Consider the following 14,669-nt stretch of genomic DNA (forward strand, 5'->3'; position numbering starts at 1 on the left):
AACTAGCTTTATTATTTTGTCAAGCGCCAATGGGAAATGATCTGAATAGGGGGATAATTTTACCCTTAAAAACTGAAGAACGTCCTGTACTGGTACTTTAGTGAACAGGGAATCTACATCAAGGCTTAAAAGTTTTATGTTGTGAAGTGGTATATGTGCTTCTCTGAATTTGTGACAAAAATCTTCCGAATGTTTAATGTGACTGGGAGAAAAAGTGCCTAAAAAAGGGGAAAGGAGGCCAGTTAACCATTTAGAAATTTTGTAATTGAAAGCACCGGCACATGAAACGATGGGTCTGAATGGAAGATTGTCTTTGTGAGTTTTGGGAAGGCCATAAAAATAGGGTAATTTAGGATTAATTACTTTAAATTTCTCTAATAGTTCAATACTCTTTTTGTCTTTGCCAATTAATCTTACTTTCCGAAAAAATTCTGTGGGAACGTTTTGGAGGGGATTTTTCGTCAGTTTTTCGTATGTGTTTGTGTCGCTAAGGAGCTGGTTGATTTTGTCAAGGTAGAAGTCTTTGTCCATTATTACGATTTTGCCGTCTTTGTCGGATCTACCCAAACATCTTAGCCAAATCCCTGATTAACGTCCAACAAAAGACATCTCCAAAGGACTCTGGGGTATACGAAATCCCATGCCAGGACTGTGACCAATCTTACATCGGATTTACAGGTAAATCCCTTCCCCAGAGATTAATACAACACAAACGGTCAGTTAGGTATGGACAACAGAACTCGGCTATTTTCAACTATATAAATGAACATAACCATAGAATAAACTGGAATTTGTCACGTGTAATTTATAGCAGCAACTGCCGGTACAAGAGTCAAATGATGGAATCGGCCTTAATAAAAGAGAGGCAGGTAATGAACATCTCAAAAGGAGGATGGATTTCGGACACGATCGACAACGTCTTCATTCAACCAACCCTTAAGAAGATTAAAGGAAGATTATCAGCGGGGGTGACTTAAAATGGCTTGTTTGTGGATGGACCTCTTGGTATAAATACCACCTTTCCTGTAAACTTTTCTCATTCATCTACCTGAAGAGGGAGACAGCAGTCTCTGAAATATAGTACTTTTTCTCTATTTTGGTGGTGTTTTTATGGGCTCCTTTTATTAGATGGAACTCTGTTGTTACAGAACATTTTTTACCAGTCATATATATATATATATAATATATATATATATATATATATATATATATCTATATATATATATACACGTATATACTCAGTTCTCTGTAGTAGCCAAGGCGTCAACAGACGATGCTCTGGCAACAAATGGCTTGCTAAGAGCAACAAATAATCATAAATCCCAGACAGAAGTTCGTACACTTTTTTTTTAACTAATATCTGTAATTGCTTTTTATACCGGTAATTTTATTTTCACGACAGTGACCTAGCCCAGCAGCGGAATCAATCTCCTACAGTTTTGCGACTAATTTATAATATACAGCTTCTTTCTTTTTAATCTCTTATGATAATCTTTGGATTTTACTTGCCCAAGACGAGGTTAGTTCCCAAAGGGCTTCCATGCGAGGCAGCTGAGAGCTGATGTTTTTCAACTGATAGGATGTTTAGACTAATAACCTGTGCATGTTGAAACAATGAATTATACTGTACTACCCAATACCTGACATAAGCTGTTATGAGCTTTATGTGAAAACCATGTACAGTATACTGTACTGAAATATGCTGACTTACATGGGCTGACAGAAAATTGATGCAACTTATATGTGCTTCTAATGATATTAGGTATGATAAGTCTTATGCAAAAGCTATTCATACATCCTGTGAACAAAATGAATAATTGGATATTGAACCAAGTGTTGATATAATCATAGATTATGTATAGTATCCTGAATGACATAGAAGTCCTGAATTTATCCTTAAAATGACAATGAGTAATGCTTTGGTCAACTAAATTTGTGGCAATAGGCACTTATATGAGAAACCAGATAACCTAACACTTGGATGGAACTCAAACTTAATCCTACGTCAGTTTAATAGTGAAAGGGAAAATAACATCCCTATTTTTTATGAAATAAAAGCCTAAATAGTTCAGTGAGACCAATTTAAATACATACGAAAGTGGGATCATTTTCCCTACTTACAACCTAAATCATTGTGTGAGACTAATTCAAATATATACAAGATCATTTTTCTGCTACCTACAGTTTTATTAATGTTTGTGGATAACCATTAATAATAATAATACATTAAGCTGATTAAACCATGAAAGGTATTTCTTGAAGGTATGGTCTTCCTTTGAAGAAATTTCCTGGTGAGAATGGAATACTCATAGCAGTTCAATCACTTTCCTTGTGATTTCCAGCTAAGGTGATGCAGTCTTCAATATATATATATTGTTGCCTAGGTGTTGAACACATGATGTAGTAAGCTTGTTGGACCCCGAGGGTACTAGAGCTAGCTCCACAAGCTACTGTCTACTACGGATTGCCAGCTGTAGGTGCTATTCTGGAAAGACTAAGAACATGTTAATCAAATCATGCAACATTCAAGTCTTTCGACTTATAAAGGAAAATCAGGACATAACCACGACCATGCTTCTAGTATCATACCATAAGTTCCTATTGATAAGGGAAGCAGAGTTGGAAGAGGTAGCTTTTGACCTGTGTTGAGTATCTACAGTCCTTTATCAAGGACATCTTAAAAGAAATCTCTTTTTATTAAAATAAATCTAAATATAATTAAGATTTTGATTGCAATGCAAAATTTCTTTGGATCTGAGTAAGTTAGGAATGTTAGTACTTTAATACTTAGTCCTGTCTAGAATAAAACAAGAGAGTAGGATCATCAGAATTATATACTAATATAATTAGGGAAGATTTAAAAGAAAAGGTTGATCAGCAAGTTTTATACACCTCGTAGGTAACAGATGACACTTTCATCAATTCGGCTTTACAGATTAGCTATTCAAATAAATCATGACAAAATGGACACAAAACAAATACGCGAATAAAAACAACACCACTTTAATAGCAAACGCTTTTGTTGTAGAGTCAGCTTAGTAGTGTATGGAAACGTGTAGTACACAAGAATTGTCCTTATAAGGAGAGAGTCTATAGAGTCTAGGCCGATGTGAAGGAGGAGCATAAATTACTTGTTTCTCTTTCAACTCTTTTTTTTCCATAAGAAATTCCTGATTTTTTCCCCACTGAATAAATAACAGTTACTATTATTGTCCGTCTTCGTTTTCGCTGAATTTTTTTTTATAGAAATTCTTGATTTTAGAGTAACGTTTTTTCTCTTTTTTTTTTTTTTTTGAGTCACACAGTATATAGTCAGTGTAAGGGTGAATATATATATATATGGGTGTGTGTGTGCGCGCGCGCGAGAAAGAGATAGAGACTTCGGAACACTAGACCGAAGCATTCCTTGGAGCTAATCACATAGCACTGAAGGGTACATAGTGGATCACTGGAGCCGAAGAAGTCTTCAGAGATCGGAGAAGTCTACAGAGATCGGAGAAGTTTTAAGAAGCCGAATTTTTCAGAGGCCCAAAGATGTTCCCTGGAGCCAATCGCATAACACCGAAGAGGACATTCTGGATCACTGGAGCCTAAGAAGTCTTCAGAGGCTGGAGAAGTCTTCAGGAGACGACGAGGTGTTCAGCTCGTGGCTTTTTCGAAAACTACACTTTTGGCAAACCTCCAGTACTGCATATCAGCAAACATGTTTACTTCAATTGTGAATAGTGTTAGCGACTTTGTGATGGCCCAGATCCCTGCAAAGGGTTTTGTGGTTTTATCTTTTGTATTGGCATTAGTCCTCCTTTGTTGGTCTGTTGTCGGTTTCCTTTTGGGAAACCGTTTTGTTGGACTTTTCGGAGGACTAATGGTCTCTTTGATGTCCCAGCTCCCTACAAAGGGAACTGTGGATTTATATCTTATATGGCAGGAAGTCCTTCCCTCCTGGTCTATTGGCGGTTTCCTTCAGGGGAACCGTTTTGCTGGACTGTTGGGAGGACCTCCTAACTTTTTGATGGCCCAGGTCCCTTCAAAGGAACCTGAGGATTTATCTCTTATATCACAGAAAGTCCTTCCCTCCTGGTCTATTGGCGGTTTCCTTCGGGAGAACTGTTTTGCTGGACTGTTGGGAGGACTTTGTGGACTCTTACTCATAAAAATTCAGGACGAAAAATTGGTCTGCAAGACAGCAGCTGACGAAAACCTCCGGGTTCGATGTGAGCTGAATGACTTGCAGGATACTCTTAATATCTTGAAGAAGGAACTGGAATTGGCCTACGAAAAGAACCGTGAACACCTCCGGGAAAAGGACGAGACTGACAGGAAAGAGGATGCTCTCATGCAGAGGATCCACGATCTGGAAAAAGCTTTGGCCACTGAAAAACTTTCGCATGCTGAAGAATTGATCGCTGTTACCCAGGAGGCCGAGATGAACATCAGAAAAGTTGAAGAAACGGTTGATGTTCTGGCGAATGAAAATAGACTTCTGAAGAATAAAAATCAGAAGAACCAGGTTTTGATGGCAAATCAACGACTGGAATTAGATCATTTGAACGTCCTCATCACAGCAAGAGATTTAGACTCCTTGAATGACAGACAGTGCATTGAAAAGTTGCAGAAAAGAGTGATCACTCTCGAAAGCAAATGCACCTCACTCCAGGAAAAGCAGAATGAATGTGAGGTCGAAAAAGTCATAACTGCAGAGGAAAACGATGGAAAGACAAGGAAATTAGGAGATGATGAATTTTGCCTGAGCGAGGAGGAGGCGATGGAAGCCAGGAAGAAAGAAGAACAGGAGAAGAATGGATGCCACTACTTAAAAATAGTAGAAAAAGAAGTCTCCAAATTGCAAGACCTAATAAACACTGCAGAATCTGACATGACAACCTATAGGCTGCAAATGAGTGAGGATGTGCAAGGAAAGGTTCTCGCAGCAACTGGGAAGGCGCGCCTCCTCATCTCGCAGAAGATAGAGCAGTTCAGAGGCCTCTGCCAACAAAATATTGACGGACCTAAAGGAGATGAGCCTGCTATAATACCTGCAGACCTGGCTGGCTTTTGGGACATGGTTTCCATTCAGGTGGGTAATGTACACCAACTTTTTGAAGAAATTGGTGATCTTAAAAGTCATGGATGGAAACATGAACTAAATACATGCGCAACTACCAATGTCTCTAAAGGCCCTGCAAAGAGGAAACCAGTTCAAGTTAAGAAAGGACCTACTAAACCTTGTGCTGAGAAAACGAAAGCGCGAGATGAGGCCCGTAGGAAACTACTGGAGGAGAGACGCAGGGCAATGAAGGAGGCTATGAAGACTAAGCAGGCTCAACCTGAAGATGTAAATGGCCTTGAAGATTGTTTGGAAATTCTTATGGCAGAAGGCAAAATGGGCCATTTGTAGGACATAGGCCAATGAAGGCGCTGCAGTTAATGGTTAAATACTAAAAATAGAGGCAAATCTTGATTGCCTTTTGCCTTCCACAGCAGGAGGGGTGGGTGAGCTGTGACAACCCACCCCACAAAATAAGGCCAGCCAAAACAGCCAGCCAAAAAGGCCCACCCAAAAAGGCCCACCCAAAAAGGTCACCAACAGGAATGAGTCATAGACTGGCTCGGTGACCATGGGGTTGAGCCATTGCCGTCTAGTTACCTAGACGGTAATAGCTGAGCGCACATCTTCAGCACCATGAGAGGGACCCACCATGATTCCCCCCACCTTCGCCCCCCATCCCCCACCCCCCAGAAGGTGTTCATGGTAGTTCCTCTTATGTTGCTTTGGGTGTTTGCGTTCACCCCCATAGTCACCAGGCCATTTTGTGACCCATTCGTGTTTAAGCCTTTTTTTCTCAAGTCTGTCAGGAGGAGCTCGGCAACAGAGCTTCACCGGATCAACTTGATTCATTTTCCTGCTGTGGATAAAACAACATTCTAACCTAGCCACTGAGAGTTGGGGCTGGCTAACCAGCCCCAACTCTCAGCGCCGGTCCCAGCCCGGATAAATAGGGATGGGTTGGACTCGTCTGTAAAAAAAAAATAGCAGCCGATGAGAGAGAGAGATAGAGAGAGAAGAGAGAGAGAGAGAGAGAGAGAGAGAAATTTGCAATGTTTAACCTGAAGGAATCTCCACTTAAAATTATGTGATACACTATATATAAACTTAAATGCTACAGTTAGAGCAGCTGTAGTACTAGGCCTAGACTCTACAGTGCCGTGCACTTAGCATTTATACTTTCTAATCTTTGGAATTTGATATAATCTTAAGAATAAATTCCAAAGACTAGAAAGTATAAATGCTAGGTGCATGGCACTGTTGAGTCTAGGGCTAGTAATACAGCTCCTCTAACTGTAGCATTTAAGCAAGTTTACATAATACTTATCACATGATCTTAAGGGGACATTCCTACAGGTTAAAAACATTGCAAAATTCTCTCTCTCTCTCTCTCTCTCTCTCTCTCTCTCTCTCTCACCCCCCCCCCCCCCCACTTTTTCAGACTTATTGTGGGTGGAGGGCTGTTGAAGGGTTGTGGGTGGATAGTTGTGCAGAAAGGGTTGTGAATAGAAGGTTGTGGGTGGAAATCGTTGGTTTATCGTTGTGTTCAGTGTTGTGGGTGGATGGCAGTGGTTAAATAGTCGTGGATGTAAGGATGTGTGTGTGGAAGGTTGTGGGTGGAGAGCAGGTCTTGGGAGGAGGGTTGTGAATGGAGCGTAGGCTGTGGGTGGATTACGGCGGGTGGAAGGTTGTGGCGGGATGGCTGTGGTTAGAGGGTTATATATGGATGGTTGTGGGTAATTACCAGGTGGATGACTGTGATTGAAGGGTTGTGAGTGAAGGGTTATTAGAGAGGGATGTGGGTGAAGGGTTATGGGTGGAGGGCTCTTTGTGTAGGGTTGTGGGTGGAAGGTTGTAACTTTAGTTGTGGGAGGATGGTTTTGTATTGAAAGATATGCGAGTGGAGGATTGTGGGTGCATGTGGATGGTTGTGAGTGGTGACCAGGTGGATGACTGTCGTTGGAGGGTTATGAGAGGAAGGTTGTGGGTGGATGGCTGTTGGTTGTGGTTGTTAGGTTGTATATGGAGTGTTGTGGGTGGATGACATGTCAATGGTTGTGGGTATAAGGCTGCAGGTGAAACACTGTTGATGGATGGTTTTATGTAGAAGGTTGTAAGAGGGGGGTTGTAGTTGAATGACTGTAAATGAAAGTCTGATGATGGAGGTTGTGGATGGATGGTTGTATGCGGAAGGTTGTAAGAAGGTTGTAGTCAAATGATTGTAGATGAAAGGCAATGGGTGGAGGTTGTATATGGAGGGTTGTAGTCGGATAACTGTAGGTGAAACATTGTTGGTGGAAGTTGTGGACGAATGGTTGTAGGAGGAGGGTTGTAGTTGGATGACTGTAGATGAAAGGCTGTGGGTGGAGGTTGTAAATGGATGGTTGTAATCAAATATTGTAGATGTAAGGTTGTGGATGGATGGTTGTAGGAGAAGGGTTGTTGTCGGATCATTGTAGATGAAAGGCTGTGGTTGGAGTTTGTGGATGGATGGTTGTAGGAGGAGGGTTGTATGTAGATGACAAGCAGTGGGTGGAGGTTGTGGATGGATGGTTGTAGGTGGAGGACTGTGGATGGAAGGTTGAAGGCATATGTCTCTGGATGGATGGTTGTAGGTGGAGGACTGTGGATGGAAGGTTGAAGGCATATGTCTCTGGATGGATGGTTGTAGGTGGAGGACTGTGGATGGAAGGTTGAAGGCATATGTCTCTGGATGGATGGTTGTAGGTGGAGGAGTGTTGTAGTGGGGCATTGTTGGTGGAAGGAGAGTGAGTGGAGGGTTGTGGATGAGGTTGTGGGGGGTGAATGATTGTGGCTTAGGTTGTGGGTTGATGACTGTGGTGGAGGTAGGATGTTGTACAACCAACAAAGACTATTTGAAAAACACCTTTCTATAACTCTATGTAAAAAATGAAAAAAAATAAGTTAAAGTGACCTATGACTGAAGCTTCAACTTAATAATGAATTCAAATGCTTACAATAAAAGGAGGAGTTTTTTCCCTAATGTCCAGAAATTGAAGCATCGTGTTTGCCCTTATTATTGGTAGCAGGAGATAGGTTGATCAGGAAGCTGTAAAAGGAAGGTTAATAGTGAGACCGTAAAAGGAAGGTTGCTAATGGGACCGTAAAAGATAGATTGATAACCAGACTGTGAAAGGTAGGTTAATAATGAGACCATACAATAGTGAGACCGTCTTTGATAATGGGTCAGTAAAAGATAGGTTACTAATGAAACCGAAAAAGGCAGGTTAATAAAGAGACTGTGAAAGGTAAGTTAATGGTGAGACTATAAGTAAGTTCCAGAAATGAAGCGACAAATTTCAGAGGACTTCGTTCGAAATTCACTAACTGGCAACTACAACACGTAGCTGAAAAACTTTTTTTTTTCTACAATGAAAGCTCTATCAAGCAAAATAGAGCTAACATATGATGCACAAATATCAAATCTATGATATTCATAACAATCATAAGAAAAAATTACGGTAATAGTAATTATTTTAAAGTATAGTAATTACTTCAAACAATAGAAACGAAAAAAATTGAAATTTTCGTTCAAGACAGGATAACCAACATTATCAATGTATATTTCGAGCAATGTGGAAACAAATATTTAATATCATAGTGTATTATCAATTATTTAAGCGAAGATGCATAAAATCATGCAAGTATCAATAGAATGCAAAGGGAAAATATCCGCAACATTAAACATAATCAACCATGAATGCACCTAGATTCAACAGAGAGGTTGGGTGTGGTTGGTAGTTCTGATTTTGTCTTCTAGGACCGAGCATAAACACCATCTTCGAGAAGGCTCTAACTGCTGCTGCTACCTTCAGATGACTAGGCCTAGTTCCGGGCATAGCAAGGCTTACAATGCAGGGCCACTGTCTGTTATTTAGGCTAAGATAGAACCTTCAGGACCGACACCAGGACCTGCCTTTGCACCTGGAAAACACACTCGCTATATAAAAAATAAGAAAGACGGTCGCAAGCAACCAGAACACCCGTAATATCACCACCTGGTTAAGTAGGAAGACGACAGACCCCAACCACCCCTCCTCCCCCTCTACCGCTACCTCTACCCACAATCCTAACTCCACCTTTTTCACTTCAACCTTTTACCTCAAATCCTCTAATCATATTCCAACCGTGAAATTTAAGACTGAATTTGCGTAAGTGGGCGTATCATAAGGGAGTAATATCACCCAAATTCATATTTCCACGGGCAACCAGTAATCAGTTCGATCCAGTCGAGCATTATTGTATAACAGTAATTTATGAGTTTTTTTTTTGTTTGGGGGGGGGATTCAATTACATATTAATATATAATAATTATTATATATATATCACGCTATATACTTACATATTATTTATACTATATTATAGATATTATTTATTATATATATAGAGCACCCGAAGCATGATCAATAGCCTAGTGGCTCGATTCTTAAAAACAGGCCTCTGGTTTATTCCTGACTGGATGAAAAGGTTCTGAGAGAGAGAGAGAGAGAGAGAGAGAGAATTAAAATAATGTCCGCCAAGCATATTCACACTCCGGATCGTATGGACAAGAATAGTCTCACTTATGCACTAAAAAAAGAAAAAAAAAGTGGAAACCTACGAAAATACTTGTTTGATGCGACCCTGAACGCAATTCCACATGCAAAAATTTGCACAATTGAGGAATTCGATGAAATAATTAACTGACAAGCTGGAAAATATATTTCCTTGATTCTTGAATAGGCTTAACCATGTAGCCAATGCTAAACGCGCATATAACTTGGATTTCGTTTTGTTTTCTTTTCACACCAACTTGTCTTATTTATATTTTATTTAATCAGACGCTAAACTTCTTTGTGCTTTATCAAAAGAAATCATAATAATTTTCGATATAACACTATAAAAGTAGAAAGTTAATTTACAAATCATATTAGGCCAATGCTTATGCACTCGGTTCCTGCTGCCACTCAGTGGTGAACACTTGAATGTCACTCTTCTTTTTTTTCTTTTTATAAACAATTATTGAACTAACATTGATCATTCACTGGGGAAATACTTTCTGTGCTTCTACAGTTAATCACTGATACGTATTATCAGATAAAGAGGATGGCACTAATAGGAATAAAATATACTAACTGGCAACACCACGAGAGTTTCTAAAGAAGTACGATCAATTCTGAAATTTGTCGCTTCACTTCTGGAACTTACTGTACAAGCTTCCTACTGAATAGAAATAGCCATATTTAACCTTAATTGTTTTAATTAGAGAAATTATATTCAGAAATAGGTATGTATTGTGTAAGTAATTTAAAAACGTTTATTCTAATTTTAAATGTTGTTACTTGGATTTTAAAAAGGGCAATGGATAAGTAGCTGCTAATGACATCTAGTGGGCTTTTAAATAACTAAAAATTATAATTGAAATAAAGTAGCAGCTGGCAACTTTTGACTTTCTTCGGTGCACACAACCTCTTATTTTACGTAAAATATGATAAATTAGATTCATACAATCTTACATATGAGTTGTGAATCAAATAAATATGTGGGAGGTATACGAGGCTATGTGATTATCGTAAAAAAATCACCTAAATAAATAAAATTTAATTGACAACTAGCAACTCATGTGAATCAGATTTAGCAGAAAACAGCTATTGTCTAAATTTTTAAAACAAAAGCTATAAAACTGTTTATTTCAATAATATGGCACAAATTATACTTTAAATTTGGTTATCATGAGGTATTTAGATTATTACTGACGTCTTCTACTGAATTTATAGAAATATTTAGGGAATTTTTGCACATATAATTTGGTAAAACATCTGCAGACGAATTTCAAAAGGCGGTAACATGTCTAAAGAATGACACAATTAGATTTTGAATTCATAAAAGTCTTGCCAAATACAGTGAGATTAGATAAAAATAGAATAAGTATTTATAGATATATCATTTTAGTATAATAAACCATGGTTGAAAGGTAGTTTAGTATATAATTTATTCACATATCACTCAAAGTTTTAAAATGTAATAACCCAACCGGGCAAGAGATCGCCATATTGAAGTCTTCAGCGTTCAATGAAAAGCAAAATTGATCTATATACAGATAGATAGATAGATAAATGAATTGATAAATAGAAAGATAACATAATCACAAAACTTCGAACCACTTTTGAAAAGATGGAAAAATCCTGAATGCTCTACCACAATATCCGCAACGGAGCTAAAGTAAGTAACATCGACGAATAAAATCTATCGTATTAGTATAAATAAAACTAACAGATGATAATAACGTGATGTTTCTGAGGGAAATGTGAGTAAAAAGTGCTGTGAACAACTGAGCTTCATGTATGTTTAAAAGTTCTTAGGGAAAAAATGAAAGTACAAGCTTCCTGCTGAAGAGACTACCATCTTCAAAAAAGGCAATGGTAAGTCGCTGCTAATGACATCTAGTGAGCTGTAAAATAACAAAACAAAAAATTTTGATTGAACTAAAATAGCAGCTGGCAATTTTGACTTTCTTCGGTAGATACAACCCCTTATATTACGTAAGATACAATAAATTAGATTCATACAAACTTACGTATAAGTTGTGAATTAAATAAATATGTCTGAGGTATACGAAGCTAAGTAATTATCTTAAAAATATCACCTAAATAAATAAAATATAAATTAATAACTAGCAACAACGATGAAGCAGATTTAGCGGGAAATAAATATTGTTTAAATTTCTGAAACTAAAGCTATAAAACTTATTATTTCAATAGTATGGCACAAATTATAATTCAAATTTTATCATCATGAGGTATTTAGATTATTATTGACGTCTTTTATTCAATTTATAGAAATATTTAGGGGATATTTGCACATATGATTTGGTAAAACATCTGCAGACGAATTTCGAAAGGCGGTATAGAGTCTAAAGAACATGACAACAATTAAATATTTAGAATTTAGAAAAGTCTTGCCAAATACAGTAAGATTGGATAAAAATAGAATAAGTATTTATAGATATTTCATTTAAGTATAATAAAAAATGTTTTAACGGTAGTTTAATATATAATTTAATTCACATATCACTCAAAGTTTTAAAATATAACCCAACCGGGAAAGAGATCGCCATATTGAAAAGTCTTCGGTGTTGGACGGAGAGCAAAATTGATCTATATACCCTAACTACCAAGAGCCAGATAGATAGTGTTGTAAATTTATTTGTACATATACATTTTCTAACCTTTAACGAAGTCACTGCTAAGAGCTACAAAGTAACTATACCCCATTTTCTTTAGTATAAGCTCTGCAGAAAAGTTAATATTATATTTTGAATAACTTGATTAACTTTACTTAGCATTTAAAATATTTGATAGATAGATTTAGTAAATAGATTTAACTGTCCCTTCAAATTATTTAAGAAATTATTTAATTGATTTGGGGAGTGATAAGAACCATTGACCTGACATAGGCCTTTTCAAGGGGTAGGCTTAGGTCGGGCGCGGGTTTTTTGGGCCTTGTTCAAACAGACGGCGAGCAAAGGGCGACAACTAGTTCGGCGACGTCGCCCTTTAAGTTTAATTTACGTTGTGTAGGGTTTTAGAAATTAATAACCCTTTAAATAATTGGGTTGTATGATCTCCTTTCCTGTTTGTACCTATCCTAAAACCTCATCCTATCCGAATATCCTATCTGCAACCAAAACTTTTAACAGCCTTCGTCAATGATCGGTCGACGGAAAATTCGGTAAGTGGAATAACATTTCTTATCAACGTACCAATTTATTTCCACGAATGCGATTAGAGGTCGCTGGGTTTGCTGATTAAATATATAGGATTTGTTTTTAGTTTACACGTGAATTAAGAGGTGTGTATCCAAACTGGGTTAACTTGAAGGTAGGTCAAATACTAATTTTCCACAAAGACTAAACCGCCATTATTGGACGGCTGATTTGAGCCAACAGACTTTTCGTCAGGAAGCGGTTTCGTCTTTTAACGTTTAACTTACGTATTTAACTTAACTTACTTATTCAAGACATAATACACTGTTTTCTTTACCTTGACTAAATTTTAAGCCCCTTTTACATAGTTAGGCTATTGTAATATTGGAGTTTGTGAGAATTAATTAGCATAGACTCAGATTGAATAATTTTACAAAGGCTTTATATAAATTATATGGGCGCAGTAATAAATTTAGTCGAATTAGGGTCTGTCTGTTTACTTAGCATTACTATTCGGGATTAGTTTACTTTAATTTTTACTTTGACCGACCGGTCGGAACTTAATTGAATTCTGGGACCAAACTGAACTACCCTGGGAATTTTATGGCCTTGGTTTGATTTATTCATAGTCCTATTTAGATTAATTGCATTTACCTGAATTACTTTTACCTGAATTTAACTAGCTACTTAAGCTTACCAAGCAATTATTAATCCTTTGGATTTTCTGGCACAAGTCTGAAAACACGTTAGGCGCACGGAAGAATTTGTGTGCTTAACAGCCCGTTTTATACCATTTACTAAATTACTACTAGAGAACACTCAGTGGAAGGAATTACCCTTGTAATTTTGTAGGAGTATATTCCTTTGATCTTCCCACTGAGCGAAACAAATTTCACACAAGGAAGATTGGCATCCCCAGCGGGATGTTTTAAGGCCTGTGTTGTTGTCCAAGGATTTTTTTGTCTTGTTACCTTTTAAACTCATAAAATGTCTGCGACACAATTAGCATATTCCCTCCGACTTTATGAGGAAAACTGCAAGGATCTATGCACAACTGTTGCGGACTTGATTCAAAGGGCAAGTGATGTTGAGTCCTCGACCTTGGAGACATATCGTCTTAGGCTAGAGTCTCAAATAAAGAAGTATGAAGAACTCAACTTTAAGTACTTAGTTCAACTTGGAGAAGAAGGGTTCTCTGAGCAAGACCCTGATAGAACACAGCTCACTACAAAGCGGCGTCATGCGAACCAAGTCATCACAGAGAGCACTGAAGTTTTGGAGAAACTAAAAAATCATTTGCATGGAAGCCAAACCCCAGAGGAGTATTGCAACAGAGTTAGGCCATGGCATAAGGTTAAGTTGCCATCTTTATCACTACCGGAATTTGAACGGACCGATGGAGAATGGCTTTTTTGCCCCTTTTTGGGATGTTTTCGAGTCTAACGTTCACTCTCGTCCAGACTTGAGAGCTGTTGACAAATTTAATTACCTGAAGGGATGTTTGAAGGGTGAAGCTTTAACTCTGATTAGAAATATTCTTGTCACGAATGAAAACTATTTAGACGCCATTGACCTGTTGAAGAAAACTTATGCTAATCCAGAGAAAATAATCTCATCTCTAATTTGTCAACTAGCAGGCCTGCCTAAACCTTCTGCAGACCTGGATTCACTACGTGGCTTCTGGACTAAACTTGAACAATATGTTAGAGGCATAGAAAGAAACAAACCTAATTCGGATCACTGTACCTGGACGCTTGGACCTCTAGTTTTTCAAAAACTACCTGGCAAGGTGAAAGAACAAATCCAAAACAAGTGTGGACAGGACTACCCCTCACTCCTAAGATATTAGAAAGGGGCTAGGAAAGATAATCCTGACCTGTCTTCCTTGGTTGTGAACCCAGGATAAGAACAAGGATT

At 38.0% G+C, this 14,669-nt stretch overlaps 1 protein-coding gene across 1 annotated transcript; it reads right to left on the bottom strand.

Moving 5' to 3' along the window:
- Positions 1 to 7,058: 7,058 nt before the first annotated feature.
- Positions 7,059 to 7,799, bottom strand: LOC135226651 (putative proline-rich protein 21). The gene has a single exon (XM_064266364.1). It carries the CDS (start codon positions 7,797 to 7,799, stop codon positions 7,059 to 7,061), a length of 741 nt encoding a protein of 246 aa, XP_064122434.1.
- Between the last annotated feature and the right edge of the window lie 6,870 nt (positions 7,800 to 14,669).

This window comes from Macrobrachium nipponense, chromosome 15, assembly GCF_015104395.2.
Source record: "Macrobrachium nipponense isolate FS-2020 chromosome 15, ASM1510439v2, whole genome shotgun sequence".
Classification (NCBI taxonomy): domain Eukaryota; kingdom Metazoa; phylum Arthropoda; class Malacostraca; order Decapoda; family Palaemonidae; genus Macrobrachium; species Macrobrachium nipponense.

Excerpts from the sequence above, each read along its gene's own strand:
- LOC135226651 (XM_064266364.1), bottom strand. The coding sequence starts at position 7,799 with ATGCCCCACTACAACACTCCTCCACCTACAACCATCCATCCAGAGACA.